The 25,654-nt window shown below is 48.5% G+C and overlaps 1 protein-coding gene across 1 annotated transcript; it reads right to left on the minus strand.

Moving 5' to 3' along the window:
* Positions 1-1,092: 1,092 nt before the first annotated feature.
* Pola2 (DNA polymerase alpha 2, accessory subunit) lies at positions 1,093-24,008 on the minus strand. Its single transcript, XM_038339958.1, has 18 exons — positions 23,672-24,008; positions 21,473-21,597; positions 20,097-20,188; positions 19,875-19,932; positions 16,813-16,919; positions 14,402-14,595; positions 13,918-14,006; positions 12,053-12,208; positions 11,571-11,633; positions 10,684-10,726; positions 8,382-8,506; positions 7,584-7,622; positions 6,647-6,720; positions 3,570-3,678; positions 3,323-3,429; positions 2,479-2,538; positions 2,250-2,376; positions 1,093-1,444 (listed from the first exon to the last, which is right to left on the minus strand). The coding sequence occupies exons 1-18, from the start codon at positions 23,748-23,750 to the stop codon at positions 1,289-1,291; spliced, it is 1,803 nt and encodes a 600-aa protein (XP_038195886.1). The 5' UTR covers positions 23,751-24,008; the 3' UTR covers positions 1,093-1,288.
* Between the last annotated feature and the right edge of the window lie 1,646 nt (positions 24,009-25,654).

Below are 25,654 nucleotides of genomic sequence, written 5' to 3' on the forward strand. Positions count from 1 at the left end.
GGCAGATAGAGCTCTGAGTTTGAGGCTAGCCTGGTCTACAGAGTGAGTTCCTGGACAGCCAGGGATACACAGAGAAATTCCATCAAAAACAAACCAAGTTTCCTGTTCAGAAGCCAGAGGACAAGGGTTATTGCCTCCTCAAGTTGAGGACTGTTTCTAAGTCTTTCCTTGAAGGTACTCTTTTTGGAACATGACTATGTAGACCAGGCTGGTCTCAAACTCAAAGAGATCTGCTTGCCTCTACCTTCCTCATGCTGGGATTAAAAGCAGCCTCCCATGTACTTTCACAAAAAGTGGAAGGAAGTTCTCATGGTGGGCAAACTGTTCCCTGATGCCTCCTCCATCAGAGGTGAGGCGCACAGGCTGGCTTTGTCAGGTCCCCTATTTCTGTCACTCAGAGCTGCTACTCCTCACACTTCCTAGGGCCTGGCAGCTTGGGTGCTCCTACCTTGCCTTTGGCATGCAAAGGAGGCCAGCCTGCTTATGTGGGACTGAAACCTGTCCAAATTTAACTCTCTGCACGCTTTCCTCAATGCCAGAATGTATGGGCGTGGGGATGTCCTGGGATCCCTGACCTTACCTGAGAGCTCTGGGTTACAGGCAAGGCTACTGTTGGACCTGGCAGAGTGGCGGACTGACTGGAGACTACAGCTACAAAAGGGCTCATCAGGGCTGCCTCCTCCAGATGGAGAGGTGGGGCTGAGACCACAGCAAGCATGTGAGACACGGTATATGAGACGAGGCACAGGGAGAGTCAGGCAGGTTGCCAGCTGCTTGCTCTGCAGCCCAGTTCTGTAGCCAAAGCCAAGTTTCTTCCTCAGCAACTGTAGTCGAGGGACTTTGGGAGGATGCAGGGTAGGGCTGGGAGAGTTCCAAGGGGCTGGATGGAGCCCAGTGTGACCAAAGCCCTGCCTTCTCTGGACATAGGTCAAGTAGACAACATTCCTAGGACACTACTCAGGAAAAAAAAAGTAGAAGATTAAAATCAGTTATACTAAAAATTTATATTTATTTCTTCAAATGCTGTGTTTGATTTATACAGAAAATCATGAAGTTTTCCTGCCTTTCTAGGCAGGCTGTCTCCATAGATGGTTCACTTCTCGACACCCTACGTCCCTTGTGAAGCAAGAAAGGTGAGATGCACGATTCAGATCTAGGCCCAACGGCACAGGGGTCCCAACCCTGCAGTCCTGTCCCTATCCTTGTCAGGTGCTCCAATAGTCTGGTCATCAGAGGGTCGTACCTGGGCTCTTGGTGTCTGTGAGGTCACACGACCTAGGCTAAAGACTCAGATTCTGACCACCTGCGCGGCCACACTCAAGCCCTGCCTGCCCTTACTGTCCGCAGCCCCGGGCTGCCTCCTGAGGTAGAGGCGGCCAAAGGTGCCACCCACTTGTCCTTTGGTGAGTCGCCCAGGATTCATACAGACACAGCCAAGGATATCCTAGGAAAGAAAGGACACTGGGTTTAGAGGCTCTCAACTGGGTGTGACATCGTCAGAATCTTACACCGAGATTTAGAAACAGAAACGAAGGCAAGCACTCAGGCAAATGTGTTCACTTGTAACTAGAGACTCTCTAGGGCAGAACAGAGAACGCCAAGACCTGGCAGATAAGGAGCTCCTATGCTTGGGGAAAAAATTGATCCCAACAGTTTCTTGTTCTTCCACATGAAGAAAGACTTAGGAGTTGAGTGAGCGTCACGCTGTAATCTCAGCACTCAGGAGGCTGAGGCAGGAAAGTGAGAGCCCCAGGACGTCCCGGGCTGCACAGACCTAGCCTCAAAGACACCTTCTCTTGAGAAGCAGACAAACCACTGTTTAAGAGTGGACTGGACCCAGCTTTAAAAACTGGTGTGGTGGACTCCTGCCAGGGACTCCAGCCTGAGGCGGCTGGGTGTGCACAGCAGATCAAGAGCTTCTTCAAGGTACTAGCTGAGGTCACGGGGAGGTCAGGTCAGAACTCGGGGAAAGACAGGCAGGTAAGCAACATCTTCCCAGGTCACCTTGACATGGCCTAAAGTCCTCACTCCTTGACACCTAGGCTCTACTCAGGTGGGCACATGTGGCTTGTTCCTGCTTCATTCCACGCTTAGACTATTTGTCACCCCACGACCCCAATAATCAGCCCTTGTGCTGGCCCCAAGCGGACACTGTCCCATTAAATAGGCCCAGGTTGAGCAAGTGCCAGGTAATCTGGAAGGAAAAGTCAGGTTCTGATGTCTCTGCAAAAAAGTCAGTTCAAACCTACCTTCACAAAGTACCTCAGCTCCGATGGCACTATGAAGACATCAGGGGTGACCAGCAGCTGGGCGTAGGTATAGAAATTCTCATAGTCTATGGCCATGTCCTCGTGGGGCGGGTAGAGTGGGTAGTAGCTGCAGAGATGAAAGAGACTCTAGTAGCAATCAATGTAGGAACCTGGGGAGGCCCCACTCCCAGTCTACACACTGCCCATGTTTATGAGCTGGCACGCTCACCTTCTCTGTGTCAGGATATGCTTGAGGATTCGGCTGAATCTGTCTGAAGTCCCAGAAGAGCTAGAAAGAAGGGCAGAACCAGGTTCTCAGTCAGTCCTCTTCAGGGAGGACCCGAGGACTCAAGCCAACCAGAGAGAAGCTAAACGGCAAGAACACAGCTACGGGGGAAGCTCAGAGACACTGCAAGCGGCTGGCTCTTTTCCAGGACAGGGCAGCAGGGCACGGGGCTTAGAGGGAAAGAAGAATCCTAGGAATCAGGATATAGGAGGCCTCGGCACTGGAGCTGCACCATCTTGCACAAGAGGACACATTCTCTGCACCATGAAGCCACACACAGCCAGGCAACCCCAAAGATCAAACCACAGCCAAAGCACACACCCACTTAACTTCAGCTCATCCCTCTCCTGGCAAGGAAGGTTTGACGGAAGAACCAACTGCCTAGCCTAGACACCAGGTCCAGCAGTGTCTGGTTCTCTGAGGGCCCCACATTTACTGTCTGATAAATCCACGGTAAGTCTTGAGGACACTCGAGTACTTGGGTCACAAACAAGAAGGTAAAGAAAAAGAGACTGGAACCAAAAATATGGATTCCGTTGCCTAGTGTTTCATGTAGACACAACAGACTTGGTTCTTTGGGGTCTCAGACATGGCAAACTCGTGACAATAACAAATACATTTATCGGACTGCTACCTTTAGCAGAAAAGAAAAGGCCTAAGATTTTGGTATAAAGTGTGGCTCTCAGGACTTCTTGTCAAGACTGTCAAGTGGCATGATGTGGTGGGGGGCGGCGTCTTGGTGACGTCAGGAGCCAGCTGTCTGCAGCTGACAAGGAATGTTTCTTACCTACAGATCTCCTCGGCCCCGATGTGGAACAGCAGGTCTGTGGATGTCAAGCCAAACATCACTCCATTTATGGAGAGGCTGCACGGCTCTGACACAAACTGCACTCGCTGAAATGAGAAGCCTCTGACATGAACATCTGCATACAACAGCTAGAGAGCGCCTCCCCACAGAGCTGGGACTCTCTCCCCTCACCCACAGGGTCGTCTTCACCCCACCGCTGCTCACTGGCCAGAGGAGGCACTGGTACCTTTTTGTCCTCTCGAGGCAGCTCCGAGAAGGTAAAAGGTGGCTGTGGGTATACTGGTTCATGATGCACGTCCCTCAGAGATGGGACAAAGACAAGTTGGGAGCCGGAGCTGCTTTGTCAAAACACAAGCACAAGAGGGACAAGAGGTGAGTCAGCAGAACTGGGCCAAAGGCTAAAGGTGTAAGCATGTCCTTCATCCAGCAGCCCTCCAGGAAGACCTGGATGGCATTCCACTCTGAGCAGACACTGTCTCCCAGGGCCCCTGCGAGGGAAAAGCAATCTGCTGTCACATATACACGTCCAACTGGAGCTGGTCCATACAGCTCAGGACACACAGCCCCTTGCTTTGTGTGGCTTCCCACTACAGAGGGGAACTCTTGTCTGGTGGGAAAAGTGGGGGAACTGAGATCTAGAGCTGGGCATGGACGGCACATACTGGCAACCCCAGCCCTGGGGAGGTCAGAGAGGGCTGTTCCGAGTGTGGGGCTAGCCTGACTACAGAGTGAGACCCTGTTAAGGAGGAAGTCTCGGGACTGGAACCGAGCTTAAGCTTCACTCCACTCTACAGGTATAGGTGGCCTGTGGACAATACAGTTCTCTGCAGACACGACTCAGGTCAAACAAGTGAGGTCAGGTCCCAAGGCTGCTCCTCAAACCAAACCGTTCAGGCAGCCAAGTGCTGGGTCTCCTGGACACTGAAGACACTCACCTCCCCACTCACATCAGGAAGCCACAGTTTCTACTCCTCAGCAGACTAATGTTAAAGAAATACCGCAAAGCAACGGCAGAGGCAGCTGTTCCTTTGATGGGGACAGGAGAGTCTCTAGGGTTACAACATGGAGCAGAGAAGAAAGCTGTGGTTCCAAGGGCCAACTGTTTCTACAACCACACAAAAGAGAAAGGGCAAACCTGCTGTTTGGCCCCCTTGTCTGTCCTTGGCAGAAGGGCCACTGTAAACCAAGCAGGCATCAACTGCTGCTGAGGGCAAGCCTGGCAGCGGCCAGCAGCTCTCACTTGTAGTCGCTTCCTTCTTGTGCTTAAACCGTGGGACGGATACCGATTCCCGGAGCTGGAGTTACAGGGGTTGCGAGCAGCTTGATGTGGGTGCTGGGAGCCAACCTCCAGCCCTAACAGCAGCAATACTTCTTTTTCCTTTCTTTTTTTGGTTTTTCAAGACAGGGTTTCTCTGTGTAGCCCTGGCTGTTCTGGAACTCTCTCTGTAGATCAGGCTGGCCTCGAACTCAAGAGAGATCCACCTTCCTCCACCTCCCAAATGCTGGAATTAGAGGCCTGTGCCACCACCACCGGCTAAAGCAATAGTTCTTAACTGCTGAGCCATCTTTCCAACCCTGCACAGGGACTTTGAACATATGACCAGACACCGGGGACTGGTCCACTGTAACTGGGCATCACAATCTTGGGAAAGGTACTCTGCATATCATTCAGTCTCTTTGACACCAAGTTCGCTGCCATTGTCCAAATCCACCATGTGGGTGCTAGAGTCTGGTGAACAAGCCAGAGAGTGAGCTGAAATTATGCTCCAGGCCTCCAGGAATGGGAGTCTGAAGGTACAAAGGACTGAGGCTAAGCTGTTTGTCCTCACGGGACCAGACTGCTGTTCAGGACTGGCTTCAGAAGAGCAATGGTTAAGGAGGAAGCAGCCTCTGCTCAAGGCTTGGAGCTGGATATAGGGGGAGGGGCCAGGAAGAAAATTCCAACTATGTGCAGTATTGCACAACTTCATACATCAGATGGTGGGAGTGTCTCTTGAGAGAGCGGTGCATCAGGGCCTTCTGCTGCCACATCTGCCGAGTTCTGCCGAGAGCGAGAGCGTGGTGCTCTGCATTTCTGACCTAGTGCCATTTATATACAGCTCTGGCAGGGTGGGGCTGCGTCCTGCTCTGCAGCTCACACTAGCCACAGATGAAAGTGCCTGGTGGTGCTGGGTACTGGCTCCCAGGGTAACAATGCTTGGTCTATTCTTTGTTTGTATCACTGCTATCAATAGCACATGGGATGAGGAACCAAAATCAGAACCCAAACTCATGTTGGAAGCACCAGTCAGTGCTGGGTGCTGCTCCTGTGCTTGTCCCTGCTTTGGGAGGCTAGGGGTTTATCTCTGAGGACCTCAGCTTTTCCCTGGTTTCATGAACTCAGCTGGGGCCCTAACAAACCTGTGAGAAGAGGGAAGGTATATGTAACCCTCCAGTCGAGAGGGGAGGGGAATGGAAGCAGCCAAGGGCTCAAGTCTCCTGGCTCCAGGCCTGATGCCAGCGCACAAGGTTGTATTACAACTAATCAACCTGGGATCTGTTCTCAGGACAGAAGGCGGAAGGAAGACCTTTAAAAAACCACCTTTGTTACAGGTCTGTTTTTAAATCTCAGCCTCAGGAATGTTTGTTTATTATGAGTTCAGCAACAGGCAGCAAATCGACATTTTCTTTCTGACTTGGCCGAGGGGCCAGCTCCCTGATGACTCTCTGCAGCTAGCTCTAAACCCTTCCTGGGATCGGGAGGCCTGCACACACTAGAACCACAGTGCTTGTGTCAGTGCTGTGGCCTTTCAGTCCTGTCTTCCGAGCTAGGTTGAGGATTCAGGATCCACCCTCACTGGAGTCTCTTTGTCCATCATTCTAGCCCTTGGCGGCCATCTACCACCACTGGGAAGCACTGACTCAGGGAAGAAAGTTGGGCTTACCCCAAAACATTCCCTTCATGCAATGAGAGGCTTGGGGCCTCTCAGAATTTCACTGCCAATCAAATTCTTTCACAAACCACCCTGGGAATATTCCCTTGGAGTAACAGTTTACACAAGGGGAAGTGAGAAAAGGAAGTAAAGAGAGAGACCAAAGGATGGGCGTGTGTGAAGTTTGTCCTTCCAAGTTTGTTTATCTGACTTACAAAGACGCCTGTTTACCCACTGAGCACAGGAGTTCAAGGGCTCTCTATCTGATCTCTAAGTCCAAAAGGACAGAAAGGATGGGAACAAACATGGTCCAAGCAGTTTCAGTTTCCTACTGTCATGTCCTGGAAGAACCTAGAAAGCTCCAGGTCTGCCCTCCATCTGGAACACTGACCTTCTTGTTCCTTCGATAACGGTTCTCAGGCACTGCTTGAAAACGTCTTCAAATGGGCTTGTCAGCCGACAGTTCTACAAGAAAGGAAAGGAGCTGCACTTGGAGAAGTGCCAAGGCTTGCAGGATGACCCCGAGGGGCGTGAGTGGACAGAGATGTGACGATGAGAAAGATGGAGCCAGGCACGGGGGTTCATGCTCTGTAATCCCAGCACTGCTGTGAGCTCCAGGCCAGCCCAGGACAGACTGAATTCTAAGTCAGTTCAGTTCTAGGGTAAGATGCTATCACAAACAAACAAAAAACGGGGGTGGGGTGGGCTGTCCATCTGCAAGAAGCAGAGGCTAGATAAGGGAATAATTAATTCTCTTGCATGTGCACAGAATAGTCTAGGATGAAGCCTGCATTGAAATCTTGTTTATGAAGGTGAAATACCCAGCAAACAAAGGGCAGGAGGCCCAGGCCCTAGACCGAGGTCCTAGGAAGAACCGTGATTTATGTATTAGAGGACCTATGCCATGAGCTGTGAGCTTGGGCAATGGCCGAATAAAGGATTCCACAGAACCTGCCTCTTGCATGAAGAGGCTAGTATATCAGTTTCATAGGCACTGAGACCAGACAGCCAGACCCATGGCTGAAGCCCATCTGCTTTTGTTACTATTTTTGCATCTAAGTAGTGACTTGGGGTAGACAAAAGAACCACCTATTTCCATCTCCCTCCCTGGCTTCTAGATGGTTTTATGTACTAGTGCAATAGTCTTCAAATTCAAAGTATGGCCATATTTAATGAATACGGCCAGGGACAATATTTTCCTCGTTAGCCAGAGGGTTGATGTAAGCCTGCTGCAGACATAGATAAACTCCAAAAGAGGAAACTCAAAGAGTCTAGGTTGAGTGCAGGCACTCAGCGCCTCCCCTCCGCTCCCCTCCCCAGGCACTTACCTCCACCTGCTCATGTTTAGCATCCAGGAACGGTCCAAACTGCAAACGAGCAGAGGTAGGGAAACAAAGCACCAAAGAAAAAATTAGCATCTTCCATGTCTGCAAAGGCTTTTAGACAAACTGTCTAAAAACAGTTCCTTGCCCTGGTCCACCTGTCCCTCCAAGGTTGCCTGGAGAGCCTGGGAAGGTGACAGATGGACCAAGGAGCATCTGAATTCTGTTCCCTCAGGGGGGCTTCCCAGGGCCCTATAACCCCTGTGGCTGCCCCAAATGACACTGGGCTCTCTTCTGTTTTTTACACCTAGCAAGAACAACAGACCACTATGTTACCAGTAGTATCTTAGCCATAAAAAGAGATTAGATTAGGATCAGAGTACCAAGACAGAGCAAGAATGCTGCAAAATCAGGGAAGAAGACAATACTGCTGGCCCTCTGGCCTTAGTGATGGCTATGGATTACATATATACGTCCAGAGGTACAGATTGAGAATTAAAAAATTCTAGCACTTGAGAGGCAAAGACAGGCAGATCTCTGAGAGTTTGAGACCAGCCTGCTCTACATAGTGAGTTCCAGGCCAGTCAGGGCTATGTAGTGAGACCCCGTCTCAAAACAAAACAACAATAACAACAACAACAAAAAAAACACCAAAAATAAGGAAAGAGTTAAAAATAAAACGTCTTTGTAAAATGAGACAGATCAATGTTTCTTAAAAACTTAGAATAGCATTACAACCCTTTCCAAGGCCGATTCATTCCTACCCCTACAGCCTCCCTGCACACCACTACCCAGGGGACCTACCAGGATGCAGACATCTGGCCGGTCATGGTTGATGATGGTGATCAGATCAAGCAGGGGGTCGTATGTGATGCTGTCAGAAGTGGTATAAGGCCCACAGGCAACCAAAACCATAGTTTGCTCAAAATCTGAGACAGAAGGCATTGCAAGGTCATGAGAAGAAAGAAGAAAACTGATACTGGTGGAGAGAGAAGGAAGGGCCGGCCACTGGGGGAAAATGCACATCAGGTCCCACGAGTGCAGGTCTGAGGAATGAAGCTGAGGCCCTCATCCCTCCCCAGGAACACTGAACCAAGTAAAAACTGGGCAGTGTGAGCAGAATGTCAGTGAGGACGAATCATCAAAGTAACATGTGCTCACACTGTGCAGAAGTTAGGACCATCTGGGGGTTCAGTGCAGTGGGAGAATGTGGGTTCAGAAGGGCAGACTGTTGGAGGGCCAGACGTTGGATGGCTCTGCTGGATTCTCATGCTACCTGGACACTAAAGCTGCTAGGCTTGTGCCCCCCACCCCAAGCTTGGGTTTCCAGTCCCTGTCTAGCCCGAGAACTATCTGGGTTTGAGTTTTTAAAGTCAGTCTGAGCTAGCTCCTGTAGCTTATACAACAAACCTCCAAAATCCCTCAAATTTTCTAATATGTAGAAATTACTTTCATACTGGTTCTGAAAGAAATTATTTTAGAAATTGAGAGATGGCTCAGCAGTTCAGAGTGCTTGCTATTGTTCTTGGGGACCCAAGTTCGGTTCACAGCAAGCACATCAGGCAGCTTACAACTGCCTATAACTGTTGCCCTGGGGACCCGACACCCTCTTCTGGTCTCCACAGGTACCCGCACTCACAAGTGAACATACCCATACACAACACACATAAAAACAAACAAAATAAATCTTACAACAATAAAAATAAAAAAATGTTTTACTCCAAACTTGGAAGCTAAAGCAATTTACTGTCTACAGCTCTGGTCACTGTAGTGCAGCGGTCACGGTGTCAGCAGGGCTCTGACAGATCTGAGGCTAAAGCCAGTGGTCTGAGGTTTCTGTCCCCTGACTCTGATCCTTCTGCCATTCGTGTGCATGAGGACCCATGTGGTTGCACTCAACCCACCTGTATAATCCCGTCCAAAAGATTCATTATGTAGACCAGGCTTGACTTGAACGTACAAAGATCTGCCTGCCTCTGCTTCCTAAGTACTAAGACTAAGGTTGCATACTATCACGCCACTCATATCATGTAAAGTAACATGTTCACAGGCCTCATGGGATCATGGAAGTGATATTCAGGCTGCCTCAGGACTGAGACCAGGAAGAACCTACCTTTATCCCCCACACAGATAGTTTTTGAGACTATGTACAATGCCATGAATTGATTCCATGACATCTCAAGAATGACTTCATATGCCATCAACGTGTGTGGGGTACTGGCAATATGCCAGCATTGGCATTTTATTGAAAATCTTTACTGGTGTTTGTTCTACTCTGCTTACAAAAGTGCTTAAAAATACTTTCCTTTCCCCTCCTCTTTTTTGTTAAAAAACGATTTATTGGCTCTATTTGCACATATGCCTACATGAGAGACGATGGCATCAGACAGAACAAGGCAACAGATCCCACTAGAGACAGCTGTGAGCCACCATGAGGGTGCTGGGAATTGAACTCGGGTCCTCTGGAAGAGCAGCTACTGCTCTTAACCACTCAGCCATCTCTCCAGCTCCCATCCTCTTTTTCATTTGTGGCAGCAGGGGATCGAAGCCAGAGCCTCACATGTGCTGCACACATGTTATCAACCCAGCAACACTGCCACCCCAGTTTATGGGAATTTTAAAACAAAGTTTGTTAACTTAAAAAAAATTATTTTTTAGGTTTTTTCAGACAGGGTCTCTCTGTAGCTTTGATGCCTGTCCTGGAAATCACTCTGTAGACCAGGCCAGCCTCTACCTCTGCCTCCCAAATGCTGGGATTAAAGGCATGCATCACCACTGCCCGGTGATAATAAAAAAATATTTTTATTATCTTGCTTTTTCCCATCCACGCCAATTGTTCTGCAATTCTTCCCTGTTAGCATCCGGATTACAGGTGTTTACTTTATCACCAGAGCCCAGATAATGCCACTGTGAGTGCTCAGGAGGTTCGGACCCCCTAGTGGCTCTTGCAGAAAAGGCCTGTAAGTCCACTGATTAGCTGTGGTCTTACTGTTCTGTATGCCTCTCCCACACAGCTTCTGTTGTTTCCTTGAACCTGGGCAACTTTGTCTAGGACTCTCCTTATCACCCCCATTATTGGCAAGAAAAAATTTGAACCAAAACTCACCTCCATCCTCTTCAGTGGGCTGATAGAATGGAAGCGGCACACCCTGGAACAGAAAGAGCTCAGCTGAGGTCTTGTTCCCGCCATTGCTTTGGTAATGGATGGCTCTGAGTGTTTGCAGGTACAGTGGGAGGACTGTGAGAAGCAAGGAGAGGACATATCTCTGCCTTGCTCTTGGGAATCACAGGTAGAGCCAGATTCTGCCACTTTCCTAGCTCACCGTGACTAAGCAGACCAGGCAATGGGAAAACACAAGACACTTGGCCATGCCATGCAAAGTGGATGGCTGTGTCTCTGGCATGCGGGGTGAAGGTGGAAGAAGAGAGTTCACTGCTCTTCCTGGCATCCTATGGAAATCTGTAAGAACCTTAGTTGAGAGCAGAGATAAGTAAGCTACAGCTTGAGGCCAAATTTGACTGCAGCCATTATTTTTAGTTTGGTTGGTTTTTGTTTTTTCGAGACAGTGTTTCTTTGCATATCTTTGACTGTGCTGGAACTCACTCTGTAGACCAGACTGGCCTCACTCAGAGATCGCCTGCTTTTACTTACCAAGTGCTAGGATTAAGGGCATGTGCCACCCTGCCCAGCAACTGCAGCAATCTTTGTAAATGAAGTTTTGATGGGACTTCCCCAGAGTCATTTGTTTATGTGTGGCCTATGGCTGCATTGGCACTATAATGATACAGACACATGTGTGACCTTATGGTCTAAAACATCTGCCCCTTAGCTCTCTAAACAGTTTGCTAAGTCACAGCTTGGAGGTGAGTTCCAAGTCTAGAGACAAAAACTACTAGCAAACATTCAGAGACTGAAAAGACTAGTTTCTTCTACCAGAACTACATATACTGAGCCTGGAGCAAACTTGGACTGGCAGAGGACCCATCCTGTACCTCATAGAGTTTGGTGGCAGTAAGTCTCCTACCAGTGGTGTTGAATCCTTCCATAATTACAACCTGAAAGACAAGAAACACAAGACTGCTGACTAGGAGAGATAAACGAGAGGTCTGAGATATGCTACCTTTGGTAATTATGATCCTGGCATTTTTGAGAGAATAAGCGAAAGGGGCTCTATCAGTCACAATTACGCCCTGTACAAAAAACCTGATTCTCACAACAATCCCAGAAAGTAAGAATCTGTATTACATTTTGTGGATGAAGACTCCCTGACTTCGAGGTCAAGTACCTTACCCACAGCCACACACCTCAGGTGGAGCTGGGATCTGAACCTGAGCAGTTGGACCCAGGGCCAAGGTTGGACCAAGGAGAGGAAAAAACAGTTCCTAAGACAGAGGCCCTATACAACCCAATCTCATAGCAACAGAGATGGAAACCAAGCTCTCAGGTCTGCATCCCAGAGGCTCCACAGTCTCACCTGCCCAGGAAAGAGAGAATATTCCTTGAGGTCAGACAGATCCACTGGAATCTGAGTGCCCGAGGAATGTTCCCGGTCTCCCTCAAGAATCACTGACTTGCTGTTCAGCTTCCCATTGCTGTCACATCCAATCTGGCCCAGCAGGATGACAGGCTCCTACCAACGAAAGAGAGCAACATAAGAATGACGTCACAGCGAGACTCCAAATGGAATGTTTTGGGGGGGGTGATCCCAGAAGCACCATTAAAAGTGGATGGACCCTTCAGGGGTGTCTAGTCCACCTACTGCCTACCAGGTGTGCTCGGAGAGGCTGCCTGAACGTGAGCATTCCCAGCCTGAGGGAATCCCAAGCCCTGCAGCCCACAGCACTTTTGGCAAACCACAGCTATTAATAGATCACATTCACTGAGTCTGCCACACACTGTTCTCAGCTGACATGTATTAACTCATTCAACCCTCACGACCACCGTAGCTACGGCTACACCCAGGAACAAGAGGCGGGGCCATATAATTAACTTCATTAAGGTCAACAATAGTGAAGCCTGGACCAAAGGCCAGAAGTTGGCTTCAGAGCCAAATTCTCAGCCACGCTAGAGTACCTCTTGGTACATACATGCTCCTGCCTCCCCACAGGGTTTTACTACACAACACAGTCAGTCTATCTTGGACTCTCAATCCTCCTGCCTTGGGCTCCCAAGTACCCAGATACCATGTGGGACATCACTTTACCACTTCCACAGGAAGCCCTTCATAGACGGAACTGAAATCTCTAACAACTTCCTGTGTAGGGCTTCCACTCTTGGGAACAAACTGAGTACATCTGATCTTTCCCTCATGTGCGGCCCTGCCCCCACACTTCCTGTCAATTTCTCCAAAACTTCCTACAGGGCAAAGATTTTTTTTTTCCTTTTTTTTATTTTCAAGACAGGGTTTCTCTGTGTAACAGTCCTGGCTGTCTTCGAACTAGCTTTGTAGACCAGGCTGGCCTCAAACTCAGAGTTCCACCTGCCTCTGCCTCCTGAGTGCTGGGAGTAAAGGTGTGCACTTATGTGTGGTTGCTTGTCCCTGGAGGCAAACAGAGGACAAAGGCACACTCAATCAAGGACTATTTAGGACACATCTCTTAGACTAGCAATGCTCCAGAGAAAGCATCCGCACCAGAACTAAAGCATGATGTCACTCTGGATGCCAGAGGCAGCCACCGATCTGCGCCAGTGCTCAACCAGAGGAATCGTCCAGGCAAGGAGAGAATTTCCAGCCTCCCGCTCTCACCTGGCAAACCCAGACACTTCTACAGGCAGGGGCTCTCCAGAGACAATACCCTCCACCAATGAGAAACCAAGGTTTCAACCTTTGCATGTATATAAGACCCAGTCCACGAGGTAGGAAAGGAAGTCTGGCAACACAGCCGGGGATCACGTGTGTTTTTTTAGAGGGAGCCGTTTTCACCAGAGCCAACCAAGGCTGATGAACTAGAACACTGGTGAGTGGAGAAGAGCTCCCCACTGACTTCCGAGAGTCGTAATAGTCTGAGATACATGTGGTGGCACATGCACTCGAGGCAGAGACTGGCAGGTTTCTCAGTTCAAAGCCAGCATGGGCCGGGCGGTGGTGGCGCACGCCTTTAATCCCAGCACTCGGGAGGCAGAGGCAGGCGGATCTCTGAGTTCAAGGCCAGCCTGGTCTACAAGAGCTAGTTCCAGGACAGGCTCTAGAAACTACAGGGAAACCCTGTCTCGAAAAAAACCAAAAAAAAAAAAAAAAAAAAAAAAAAAAAAAAAAAAAAAAAAAAAACACCAAAGCCAGCATGGTTTCATCAGGAATTAGAGTAGTGGTAATTAGAGAACTCTTCAGATGGCTCTTACCTGTGCTGGTTCTAGAAGAGGAGTAAAAGCCTCAATCTTGTAATGCTCCTTCAGCTCACTGCCAAGCTCTTCTATTTTACAGGTCAGAACTGCAATCCAAAGGCGACAGGGTGCTGTCAGTAAGAAATTCCCTCGGCACGAAAAGACAGAGCACACCGTCCAGGATCACCATCATCCTACAGGATGGAGGAACATGGACATCTATCCAGTCTGAATCTCAGGTCATTTTCTGACATGATTACTAATTTGGTTTTCAAGGAAGCAGTGGCGAGTGTTCACAACTCAAGAGCTGAACTTCACAGCAGCATCACCCAGCATCCTTCCCCGTCACTGAAAGAGCAGCCAGAGGAACACTGACCAACTTCTGGAATCAAAGGCCAACAGGGAACTATTCTACCAGCCGAGCCAGGCTTCGTTACTTCACTTCTCTCAGTCCTCCCATGGGCTTTAAACCCACTCAACCGTCTGAGAGGAAACCAGTTACCTTCACGAATATCTGAGAGCTTCTGAAACATGGATTTGTAGCTGCTCGTGAGTGGCTCTGGGTACCCTATGACCTTCAGGCTGACACTTCCAGAGCCTCCTCTCCCGGACCAAGACACGCCCTGTACTGAGCCAAAGGTGGTGACCACTTCTCCTCGGTTGGTTCTGGAGCTGTATTTCTGGGAAGGGGCAGCACTGCCGGGAACAGAACAGATTAGTTGGATTAGTATTGCTGTGCCTCTAGCTACCTGAGAAAGGAACACAAGGAGGCGAGGTTGGGAGTCCTGGAGAAAAGGCAAACTGTCTTAAAGATCTAATCAAAGTGGAGGGGCCGCAGTACTCTGACCTTTCAGGAATTCCGGGAATGAGGCTCCGAGGAACACCAGAATACAAAAATTTAGAAGTTTAAAGACAAAAACATAAAAACTAAATGAAGCAAAACAAAAGGCACTCTGAATTGACGGCAGGGGCAAGTTTCAACTATTTTTCTTTCTTCTTGTGAGTCACCCACGGTCACCAACCCATCATTTGATCCTGAAACAGTGAACGGGTCAGAGATTGCTGAGCAAATACAAACACCTACGTACAGCTGAATCCAGGCATGGTGGCACACATCTGCAATCTTAGTGCTCAGAAATCCAAGGCAGGATGGGGACTTCATGGCCCATCTCAGCCAAGTCTGAGACCAGCCTAAGCTACATAAGACCCTACCTCAAAAATAAATAAATAAATAAATAAATAAAATAACATAAAAACCTCACAGTACAGTTAGTTCAAAGAACAAATGACATTAAAATAAAGTTCAACCAAATGAACAAATGGTTAAAAGGGAGCAAGCACCCCTTACCCTCACTCCAAGGCTGCACTGGCCAATTCTATGTTCACTCTGATTGGTAAATCACAAATACTTGGAGGCTGGTAATCTGCTTGTAATTTGCTTACAGAAAGGCCTAGAAATATACTACACTTGGCACACTAACTCTGTAGGAACTCACTTCCCAAGGTGCATGGTCGGAATTGCTGCCAGCATCCCTCCTCTGCAGAAGAGCTACAGAAAACAGCTCAGCTCATTACCTTTATCTCCAGGGCTGCCTCTACCTACATAATTTACAGGCTGCTTTCACAAATTACAAAACGAGTCTCTGATGTCAGCCTTCTTAAGTGTACATTAAACAAATGATCAGGCGGGGAAGTTCCTCTGGGCTCCACCCGTGAAGGGGCATGCATCACTGCAGCCTGCCAGCACCATCAGACGCTCACAGTGGACAGCCACAAACATAGCCACAGAAACAGATTTAAAGACCTTCCTGCTTAGAGAGGCTAACTCCCACCATGGCTCTGCAACAACTATCTGAACCCTCGTAGGTTTCAGAGGTGCCCGTTTAAGTCTAGCAAGTTGACTTTGGGAACTTTTGAGATCTCCCCAGACCAGGTGGACCACAGTGAAACCGAACTGTCCTTGAGGATCCAGTAACCACCACAGTCAATGGCCATAGAGCCTTCAGTCACTGCCCCTGTGTTTTAAGATCTGTATTCTATGTGCACTGAGTATTTTGCCTGAATATGCACCATCTGCGTGCCTGGTATTTGCAGAGGCAGAGAGCTCGTGGATCCATGGAACTGGAGAAACAATGTGGAGGCTGAGAACCAAGCTTGTGTTCCCTGCCAAGTCTCTCCAGCCCGTCACTGAGAACCGAGAAACCTACACTCTGGTTGGTTTAGAAGGACCCAGAGGCTGGTAGCTCCCTAAATGGCTGACATGCTGTTCCTGAGCCCCATCCTGATGGGAGAGCCCTATAATCATGTCTCCTCAGCAGAGCACTCATCCGTGGGCTTCTCTAATGGAGATCTATCACTTATGGATTTCAGAGTCACACGTGATCTCTGCTCATTTCTGGACAGTGGTGGCAGCCATGAGGAAGTATCAACTGAGCCTGTGAAGGCAGGAGATGCGGCGATGAGAAAAACATTCCGAAACCAGCTGTCACCTGAGCACGGGATGAACAGGTTACGCAATGCTGCGGACAAAGGCGCATACTTTTCCTTTAAAAAATACTTCAGATTACAAAAAGAAACCCAAGTAAACGCAAACGAGTAGGAGCAGGTGAGAGCCTATTTGCCTTGACTGACCAGATGCACCAGATGCCTGAGTTTCTGAATAGCCCGGCTGTTTTCAATAGGAGATATCAGTTCCCCATCTAGGAAATGAGCCCTAGAGAAGTAGGTGGAAAGCAAGTTTCCGTAATTACTAAACAAAACAGTAACTTTCCACAAGGCGGAGAACCACGGGCTTTCCAGCTAGTTTGCAGCTGACGGCCTACTCCTTAGGCAGTTAATAAGTTACTTGCAGTTCGCCTTGTCTGCAGAGAAAGGCGCAGCTTTCTCTGCACTTGGATGGATTATGATACATACCTCGGGGAGAAACTTGATGGAGAGAGAAGCTGATGTGGGCTACGAGTAGAGACACTCCTTTTCATTAGGGGGGTTTCTGGGGTGCTGCTAGTTCGCTTATGAGGACCCTAGAAACAAGACGGACAAACAAAATCGCAGTCACTCTGGCTCTAGGTAGTGTAGAGCTGCTGCAGTTCCTTGGGAAGGACAGAGTGGCCCGGGACCCTCAGGAGCCGTCTCCAGCAGCAACCCAAAACCCACCACAGTGGCCCAGGACCCTCAGGAGCCGTCTCCAGCAGTGATCACATAAACCCTCAACAGCAACCCAACACCCACCAGGACACTATCTGCACTCTGAAGGCTGTCATGAAAAGAATGCAAACATTTCCCAAAGGAGATGGCCAGCCCGGCCACCTGACCTGTCAACCGGCACTCACATCTCCATCCCCATCCTCTGTGCTTTTAGAAAAGGCCCGAGTTTGGCAATGCATGACTCTGACCTGCGTGCACACATTCTCCGGAGGGGATGGGACTCTGTTACACTTCTTTTGGCCCAGTCTACCACACATTTTCCAAATTAAAGCCTGGAATAACTCCAGGCAGATAAGGTGGTTGAGCTCATACTTGGAGAGAGTAGTCAGCGAACACCTCACTAATGGTGACATCTGGGTTTTTTTTTTTCATTTCTTCTCTCTCTTCCACTACTTTTTTTTTTTTCTTTTTGCACTCACCAATAAGAAGTCAAAGATAAGTGCAGGGTAAAGGATAAAAACCAATCACAGGACCTCATTCCCAAGAAATTGGATAATGGGGTGTGTTAACACCAAAGACAAATGTTGAGCCCAGCCCAAGGGCTCATACAGTTCGTATGCAGGAACATTTCTGACTCAAGGGCTCTTCCTGCTGGTCATTTAAGGAAATGCCACCATCATGCTATCAGCTGGTAGTCTATGGGACCCAAGGTGAGAACAGACTCAGAGCCATCACTAAGACAGGCATGATGGCTCGTACTTGAGATCCTAGCTTTGGGAAGCTGTACTGCAGAGGTCATCTAGCTTCCAGGTCAGCCTGCGCTACAGAGTGAGACCCTGACTCAAAACACAGAAACAACCAGAAATTAGACTTTCAAATATCGGTGGTTTTATTTATTTAAAGATTTTATTTATGCATATGTTATCATGTGCATGCAGGTGAAGGTGCCTGGGGAGGACCCCTGGAGCTGGAGTTACACGCAGCTGTGAACTGCCTGGTGTGGGTCCTCTGCTAAAGCATTGAGATCCGGGCTGTTTCTGTTGGAGACAGTCTCAGCTATTGAAGTCCACACACACTTGGCTTACGGGTGTGTGCACAGGTGCCCCGGTGTAAGTGCAGAGAGGACAATGCTGTGGAGCTGCTTCTCTCCATCCTCCTTTTGTAGGTTCTGGGGAGCAAAGTCAGGTCACCAGGCCTGCGCTGAAAGTGTCTCTGCTCACTGAGCCCTCCCACTGGTCCTCTAATAGCCATACACGCACACTGCAAGCTCCTCTAAAATATCTTGGGTTTTTTTTTTTTTTTTTTTTTTTTTTTTTTTAACACAGTCTCTCTGGATAGTCCTGACTGCACCCAGAACTCATTATGTAAACCAGACTACCTTGAATTCAGAGATCCTGCTACTCTGCCTCCCTGGAATTCAAAGTGTGTACACCACTGCCTGGCTAGGGCAACTATTTATTATTTATTTATTTGAGACAGGATTTCTCAGTGTGTAACAGCCCTGGCTGTACTGGAACTTGCTTTATAGACCACGTTGGCCTCAAACTCACAAAGATCTGCCTGCCTCTGTCTCCTGAATGCTGGGATTAAATGTACGTGCCACAACCGCTCAGCCAGAGCAACTATTTTAATTTATATATGAAGTTGAAAGATATTAAGAAACAAGGAATGGTTATTTTAGCTAGGTAGGGCTACACAGCAAAACCCTGCCTCAACAAAAAATTACCCTAATTTAAAAATAAAGCTTACAAAGCCGGGCGGTGGTGGTGCATGCCTTTAATCCCAGCACTCAGGAGGCAGAGGCAGGCGAATCTCTGTGAGTTCGAGATCAGCCTGGTCTACAAGAGCTAGTTCCAGGACAGGCTCCAAAGCCACAGAGAAACCCTGTCTCAAAAAAACAAAATAAATACATAAACAAACAGAAAAAACTTACAGCATTTTACAGACTCATTTTTAAGTTCTATATGCATCCTCCTACACTGGTACAATCTTTAGTCCTGTTATATGATTGAATTCATAATTTCTCTGCCTCCTTCTCTACTGCTAGATTACAGGTTATTTTTAATTTCTTGTGATTATAAATAATGCTATGGTGCACCTCATCATGCATATAGCTTTTCCATGATTTGGATAATTTCCTTAGGTATTTAGGGAGCTGCTGGGAATGGACTCCAGGGCCTTGCACACGTTGAACATGTACCCCCAGGCTACACTCCCATTTCTCAGGAGATGTTTCACCAGGAAGAACGAGTAAGACAAAGGATAAACATGACTTTGGGGTTTTGATACATTTTCTCTAGCTGTTTTCCAAATAGATTCCTCTAACACACGAATTCTACAGCTGCCATGGGCCAGGCCCTGGGGAAAGAACAGTGAATGAAGCAGCATCCATGGTCTGGGAACATCTGTAATGGAGTGATGGGACAGAATTCCGGCCCATGGTGAAAGGTGAAGCAAGAGAACAGAGACAGGAGAGGGAGAGGAAGGAAGCAAGCGCTACTTTAGACAGGCTAGCTGCCCCTGGCAAGAGGCCACGAGGTGAGTGTATATCTATATGCCTGAAGACGAACACGAAAACCAGTGTGGCAGGAGTGGCAGATGGGACCATGGTGGACATATCCTCACACATGTTGTTCAGACTGTGAACCTTAGTAAGGAGCTGTGAACTTACTTTCTCTGGTGAGACCAGGCTGTCCTAGAAATCACAGAGATCTACTTGCCTCCGCCTCCCAAGTGCTGGGTTTAAAGGTGTGCACCATCAAGCCCAGCTTTGTGATATGTTTTTAAGAATGTTACTTGTAGAATGCAGTTTCCAGACATCACATGCTCACCTTAGAGGGTGTGGTGTAAGAGTTCAAAAGGGTCTCCTCTTCTTCCTCCACCTCAATCCTGAAAACACTAGTCAAGGAGAGCAATTACATGAGATGAGTTGAGAAACTGAAAGTTAGGTTTTTTTTTTTTTAAATTTGTTTTTAATTATATATACAACTGTTGAGAAATTACAAAATACATATATGTGGCTTAGTACAAAGGCCTTCTGCATAAAAGGATACAGCTCTTGTATAGAAACAATGTCTCTGGCTCCTGCATGGCCACTGTCTTTGGAGGCACTGTGCCAGGCTTTGGATAATTTTTTGTTTAGAACCTGAGGAATAGAATAAAAGCAGATGATGAATATATTATTCCATAGTCTGATAATAGGAAGGGCATTTCCCATTTGAAGAAATAACAGGCATTCCAAATGTAAGCAGAAAAAAAACAGGGATATGCAAGAGGCCCTGGGTTCAATTCCAGTATCACCCCATTCTCACAGAGTCAAAGATAAACTACTCCAAAAAGTGTTAAGTATCTGTTAGTGCACAGCTTTAATCCCAACACTGGGAGGCAGGCGCAGGTGGGTCTGTGAGTTCAAGGTCAGCCTGATCTAAAACAAACCAAACGATGACAGGCTGGGCGTGGTGGATCGTGCCTAGCATTTGGGAGAAAGAGGATCAGGATTAGTACACACACTCAGCTTACAACCGCCTGTAACTCCGGGTCTGGGGATCGGCCTCTGCAGGCACCTGCACTCATGCACACATACACATATTAGAATAATAATAAAAGTAAATAAAAACCAAAAAGCTTCTCCAATAACTGTCTGCTGACAACATATAATCCTAGTAATAATTCTCTTTCACACCTGCCATCAATTTTTACAACAATCATATTAAAAACATAGGTTATCAGAACTGGACAGAAGGAAAAAAAAAAAACAAGGCTCAAAAATAGTAAGTGACAGCCGGGCGGTAGTGGCGCACGCCTTTAATCCCAGCACTCGGGAGGCAGAGGCAGGCGGATCTCTGTGAGTTCGAGGCCAGCCTGGTCTACAAGAGCTAGTTCCAGGACAGGCTCTAAAAAAGCTGCAGAGAAACCCTGTCTCGAAAAACCAAAAAAAAAAAAAAAAAAAGAAAAAAAAAGAAAAAATAGTAAGTGACATGGGCAAAGGCACCTCTGCTGAGCCTAATGGTTACTGCTGAGCTGGATCTGAATCCCAGAACCCACTTAGTAGAAGGAGAGAGTCAACTTTTCTTTTTTCATTTCCAGACAGGGTCTCACTATGTAGCTCTGGCTGTCCTGGAACTTACTACATAGACCAGGCCTCAAACTCAGAGATCCGCCTGCCTCTCTAGTATTAAAGATGTGAACTACCACCATCTGACGACAACTAATTTTTCATAGCTGTCCTCTAAGTTCTGTAGCAAGGTGTGCATGCACATACACAACATGAATAAATGTACAGAACTGAAAGACACTATGATAGAAAGAAACAAAGGGAAGAAAGGAAGTAAAAGACCCAGCTGACACTGGGGCGCGAGCCTGCATCTTTCCCTATAGTGCACACCTTCATGCAGCAGAATGCCATCATTTAACTCACATTTGCTCTTACCTCGTGTTCGAAAGAGCTCAGGATCTCTGGAGTAAGGCACACTTTCCCCGTGCTGGTGCAGAAGGCAATAAGCTCGCTTACCATTCCCTCCTCAGTTTGTCTGTACAGAACACACAGCTCTGCCACTGCGGGAAGAAAAATCGGGCAAGGAAGAACCTAGCTCGTTTCTTTTAAAGATTTACTTATGTATTATGTATATAGTGTTCTACCGGCAAGAAACAGAACAGGGCAGCAGACCTCATTACAGATGGCTGTGAGCCACCATGTGGTTGCTGGGCATTGAACTCAGGACCTCTGGAAGAGCAGCCAGTGCTCTTAACCTCTGAGCCTTCTCTCCAGCCCCCTCATTCACTTCTTTTTGCTTTCATATTGAGGCGAAATAGTCTCCTGTTATCCAGTTACTGCCTATTCGCAGGCCCTGGGAACACAGCAGTGAACAGAAGTTTTGTTCTTGTTCACAGGAAGCTCACTAGTGGGGTGAAGATAGAACAAGAAAGTACACAGTACCTGAGATGCTCAAAGGTGCGATGCAGAAAAATGAAGCTGTGGGGAAAGGGATCACAGAGCGAAGAGGGAGTCTGGCCATTTAAATACAGGAAGGCTGGGGACAGGCCTTGGCAGGCAAAGTGCTTGTCACACAAGCGCTGAAGACAAGCGTGAAGACAGGAGGGCAGTGGGCACGTGGCATGTCTATAAATCCCAGCGTTTGGAAGGCAAAGACAGGGAATGCCGGGAGCAAGCTGACCAATCAGATTAAGAGTGACCCAGGAGGACTAAGAGTATCACACAGGAGTGATGTACGTAGCAGGAAGCGATTCTGGCTGAGTCCTGGCCATTCACATGAAGATGAATTTTTGTTGTTGTTGTTTTGAGACAGAGTTTCTCTGTAGCTTTGGAGCCTGTCCTGGAACTAGCTCTTGTAGACCAGGTTGGCCTTGAACTCACAGAGATCCGCTGGCCTCTGCCTCCCAAATGCTGGGATTAGAGACGTACACCACCACTGCCCATCAAAAATGAATCTTTAAAGGCTGAGAAGTGGTGGTGAGAAAATCCAAAGGCCACCCAGGAGTGGTGGCAGGGAAGCTACAGCCAGTATGTAGTATGTGCTCCTGACATGCGTGCGAGCGGCACTAACTCTAGCTCCAGAAGCCGACTCCCTCTTCTGGCTTTTGAGGGCTCATCATACATTGGGTGTAGCCATGCATACACATGTACACACGTACACACACTCATTCACATAAATAATCCCAGCACTCAGGAGGCAGAGGCAGGCGGATCTCTGCTAGTTTGAGGCCAATCTGGGCTACAAAAAGAGGCCCTGTCTCAAGAAATTTTAAGCAAGAACAGATTTGTTTTAAGTCCTCACAAGGACTTGAAGTATTTCAGTCTCCACAAAAGAAGTGCATCACACACTAGCTTGTGCTTTTTTTTTTTTTTTTAACCTTTAAAAGCAAAGCAGACAGGAGCTCAGTGTCCAGCCCTAGCTGGTCTGGCATTCTCTAAGACCCTCCGGCCTCAGTCTCCCAAGTGCTGGGATAACAGGCAAGTCCATTTACACTATGGTTTTAGTTCCCAAAACCGGAAGTTCAAAATGCTGAGAGTGGCTCAGGTGAGGGTACACGGAGTGCTGTTCTGAAGCCGACTCACTGAGATGTGTGATTGAGGTCTTTCCCTGTGGACTCTAGGGACCAGTATGGTGAGGGTAAGGCACGGACTCCAGAGCAAGAGACAGGGACTGGCACACAGCTTACACAATTCATTCTCCTTGCATGTGTTCCTCCATCTATAGAGTCAAGAGGCCCCTGAAGTTTCTTCCAAAGCGAAAATAACGTATTAGGGATCCACCTCGAGGAGCTCCTATTTGCACAGACCGCTAAACCATACTGACTGAGGCACGGCGGTGCACACTTTAATCCTGCAGCACTCGGGAAGCAGAGGCGGGTGCGCTTTGAGAATCCGAGGTCGGACAGCCCAGTGGTCTACACAGTGACTTCTAGGACAGCCAGGGCTACAGAAGCAAACCCTGTCTTTGAAAAGGAACTCTGATGAGAAAAGCCACAGAGCGACAGATAATGAGATGTGAGCTGTAAATGGTTCCAGTGTCTCCTTTTGGCAATGTCACCTGTCGTTTAATCAGGATCCGAGCGGTACCCCACGAACATATGCAACTTGGAAGGGACCCCTCGGTCCGGGACTCACGTTTCTCCATTAGAGCGTCCTCGCAGTCCAGGCCGAAGATCTGGAGCTCCTCCGCCAACTGCTGGGTAGACACGGCCATGGTGTCCGGGCGGGGTGTCCCGGCGCGGGGGCCGGCGCCTCAGCTCCTACCTCGGTTCAAGTCTGCTCAGCAGAGGCTTGTCCTTTCGCTTTGGGCGAAGGTAACAGGGACGCGGGCCCTCAGAAGACCCCAGCCACCAGGTCACAGAGAAACGCGCCAACAAAAAGAAAACTTGAACGGTCTAGCTCCGGAGAGAAAAACTTGCTACCGAAGCTACTGCTCAGCTCCTCAGTGAGGCGCACAGGCAGGAAAAACCCGCCAAACGCTTTGGCCGGCGCGCGCTTGCGCGAGGACCGGGTCAGCCCCGCCCTCCGCGTGCACGCGTCGGTCCGTCCCATTGCGGCTGCGCAGAAAGCGCCCGCTGTCCTTTACGCGGGGAAATGGAGAGTCTTGGCCTTGTCCTGCGGTAGAGTGTTTCGGGGGTCGCCTGCTCTGCGAAGCTCTGCGTTGCTTGTTTGTATTTTTTAACTGGGCAGGAGGCGCTGTTCGTCCGTTACTTGCAGTGGCTGAAACTTGCTGTGCCGAGCATGCAGGGCGCCTTGGCTCCTTCCCACTCCACCCCAGCATCTCCATTCTGCTGTGCCTTGGTTCATCCTGGTCGAACAGGGGGCTTTCGTAGGGAATATGGTTGTTAAAGCTGTTGTGATTGTCATCTACAGGGACAGGCCTGTTTTTCTGAGCCTGTGACATTTTTGTGGATGGAGTGAAAAGCTGACTAGTAAGGATTTCCAGGCCGAAATTCAGAAGTGGGCAACCAGAGGGCAGATCACTGAAGGGAAGCCCTTAGGGCAGTGGTTCTCAACCTTTGTAAAGCTGCGACCCTCTAATACAGTTCCTCATGTTGTGGTATCTCCAACCATGAAATTATTTCGTTGCTACTTCATAACTGTAATTTTGCTACTGTTATGAATCGTAATGTAAATATCTGATATGCAGAATATCTGATAAACCACCCCTGTGAAAAGGCCGTTGGATCCCCAAAGGGGTCGTGTTGAGAACCGCTGACTTGGTCTGTAAAATGAGGAGTGCATTCTCCCCCTGAAACATTTCCTAACTTTTTAAACCAAAATCTGCCTTGGTTTGGATTAGTCAAGTGACCTGTGTCACCATGCACCAAGAATGGAATTGAGCCCTGACAATCTTTTAAGAAAACAGCGTGATGAGGCTTTTAATCCCAGCACTCAGGAAGCAGAGGCAGGTGGATCTTTGTGAGTTCAAGGCCAGTCTGGGATACATAGTGAGTTCCAGGACAGGCTCCACAGGTACACAGAAAAACCCTATCTCGAAAAACCAAAACCAAAAACCAAAGAAAGTGCAAGCAGTTTGAAGCTGGATCTGGTAGCACACACCTGTAATCTCATTACTTTGAGACCATTGTGGCGGCCGCACTTACATTTCGCCATTACAAGATGGCGCCGAGGGCTAAAGTAAACAAGTATGTGGCGCGAACTTTTCGCACCACATCTGCCTAGCAACAGGTTTCCACCAATCCTTTTCTGCCACGTCACCTAATCAGTAGACACGCCCCGTCCTCCTGTATATAAGCCGCCACCCAGCCCGGCTCGGGGCCCCCTGCTTCCAGCTCTCCCTCAACCAAGCAGCGCTTCAATAAAGTGTGATCAGAGAAGAATCCTGTGTCGGTGGTGATCTTTCCCTGCTGGTCGGGGCTCGCTCGCCACAGCTGGTGCCGAAACCCGGGAACTTCGGCGGACACACACGGGGGGCCGAAGAGGATTCAGAACTCTACACACGAAGCGGTCGGCGCCGAATCGGCCAGATCCGGTGTGGATCCCTACCAGACTGACAAGGATCGTGACAACACTGGAACAGCCTGACGAAGAGCAAGGAGATGTTGCTGCTCCTGATCCTGTTGGTGAACCTGCCGGTTCCAGTTGAATCTGAAG

Source organism: Arvicola amphibius, chromosome 1 (genome assembly GCF_903992535.2).
Source record: "Arvicola amphibius chromosome 1, mArvAmp1.2, whole genome shotgun sequence".
Taxonomy (NCBI): domain Eukaryota; kingdom Metazoa; phylum Chordata; class Mammalia; order Rodentia; family Cricetidae; genus Arvicola; species Arvicola amphibius.

Coding starts and splice junctions, on each gene's coding strand:
- Pola2 (XM_038339958.1), bottom strand. CDS start 23,750: ATGGCCGTGTCTACCCAGCAGTTGGCGGAGGAGCTCCAGATCTTCGGC. Junction 19,933..20,096: donor ATTGTTTCTATACAAGAGCT/GTATCCTTTTAT, acceptor TAGTGTTTTCAG/GATTGAGGTGGAGGAAGAAG. Junction 7,623..8,381: donor GGCCAGATGTCTGCATCCTG/GTAGGTCCCCTG, acceptor GCTCGTTTGCAG/TTTGGACCGTTCCTGGATGC.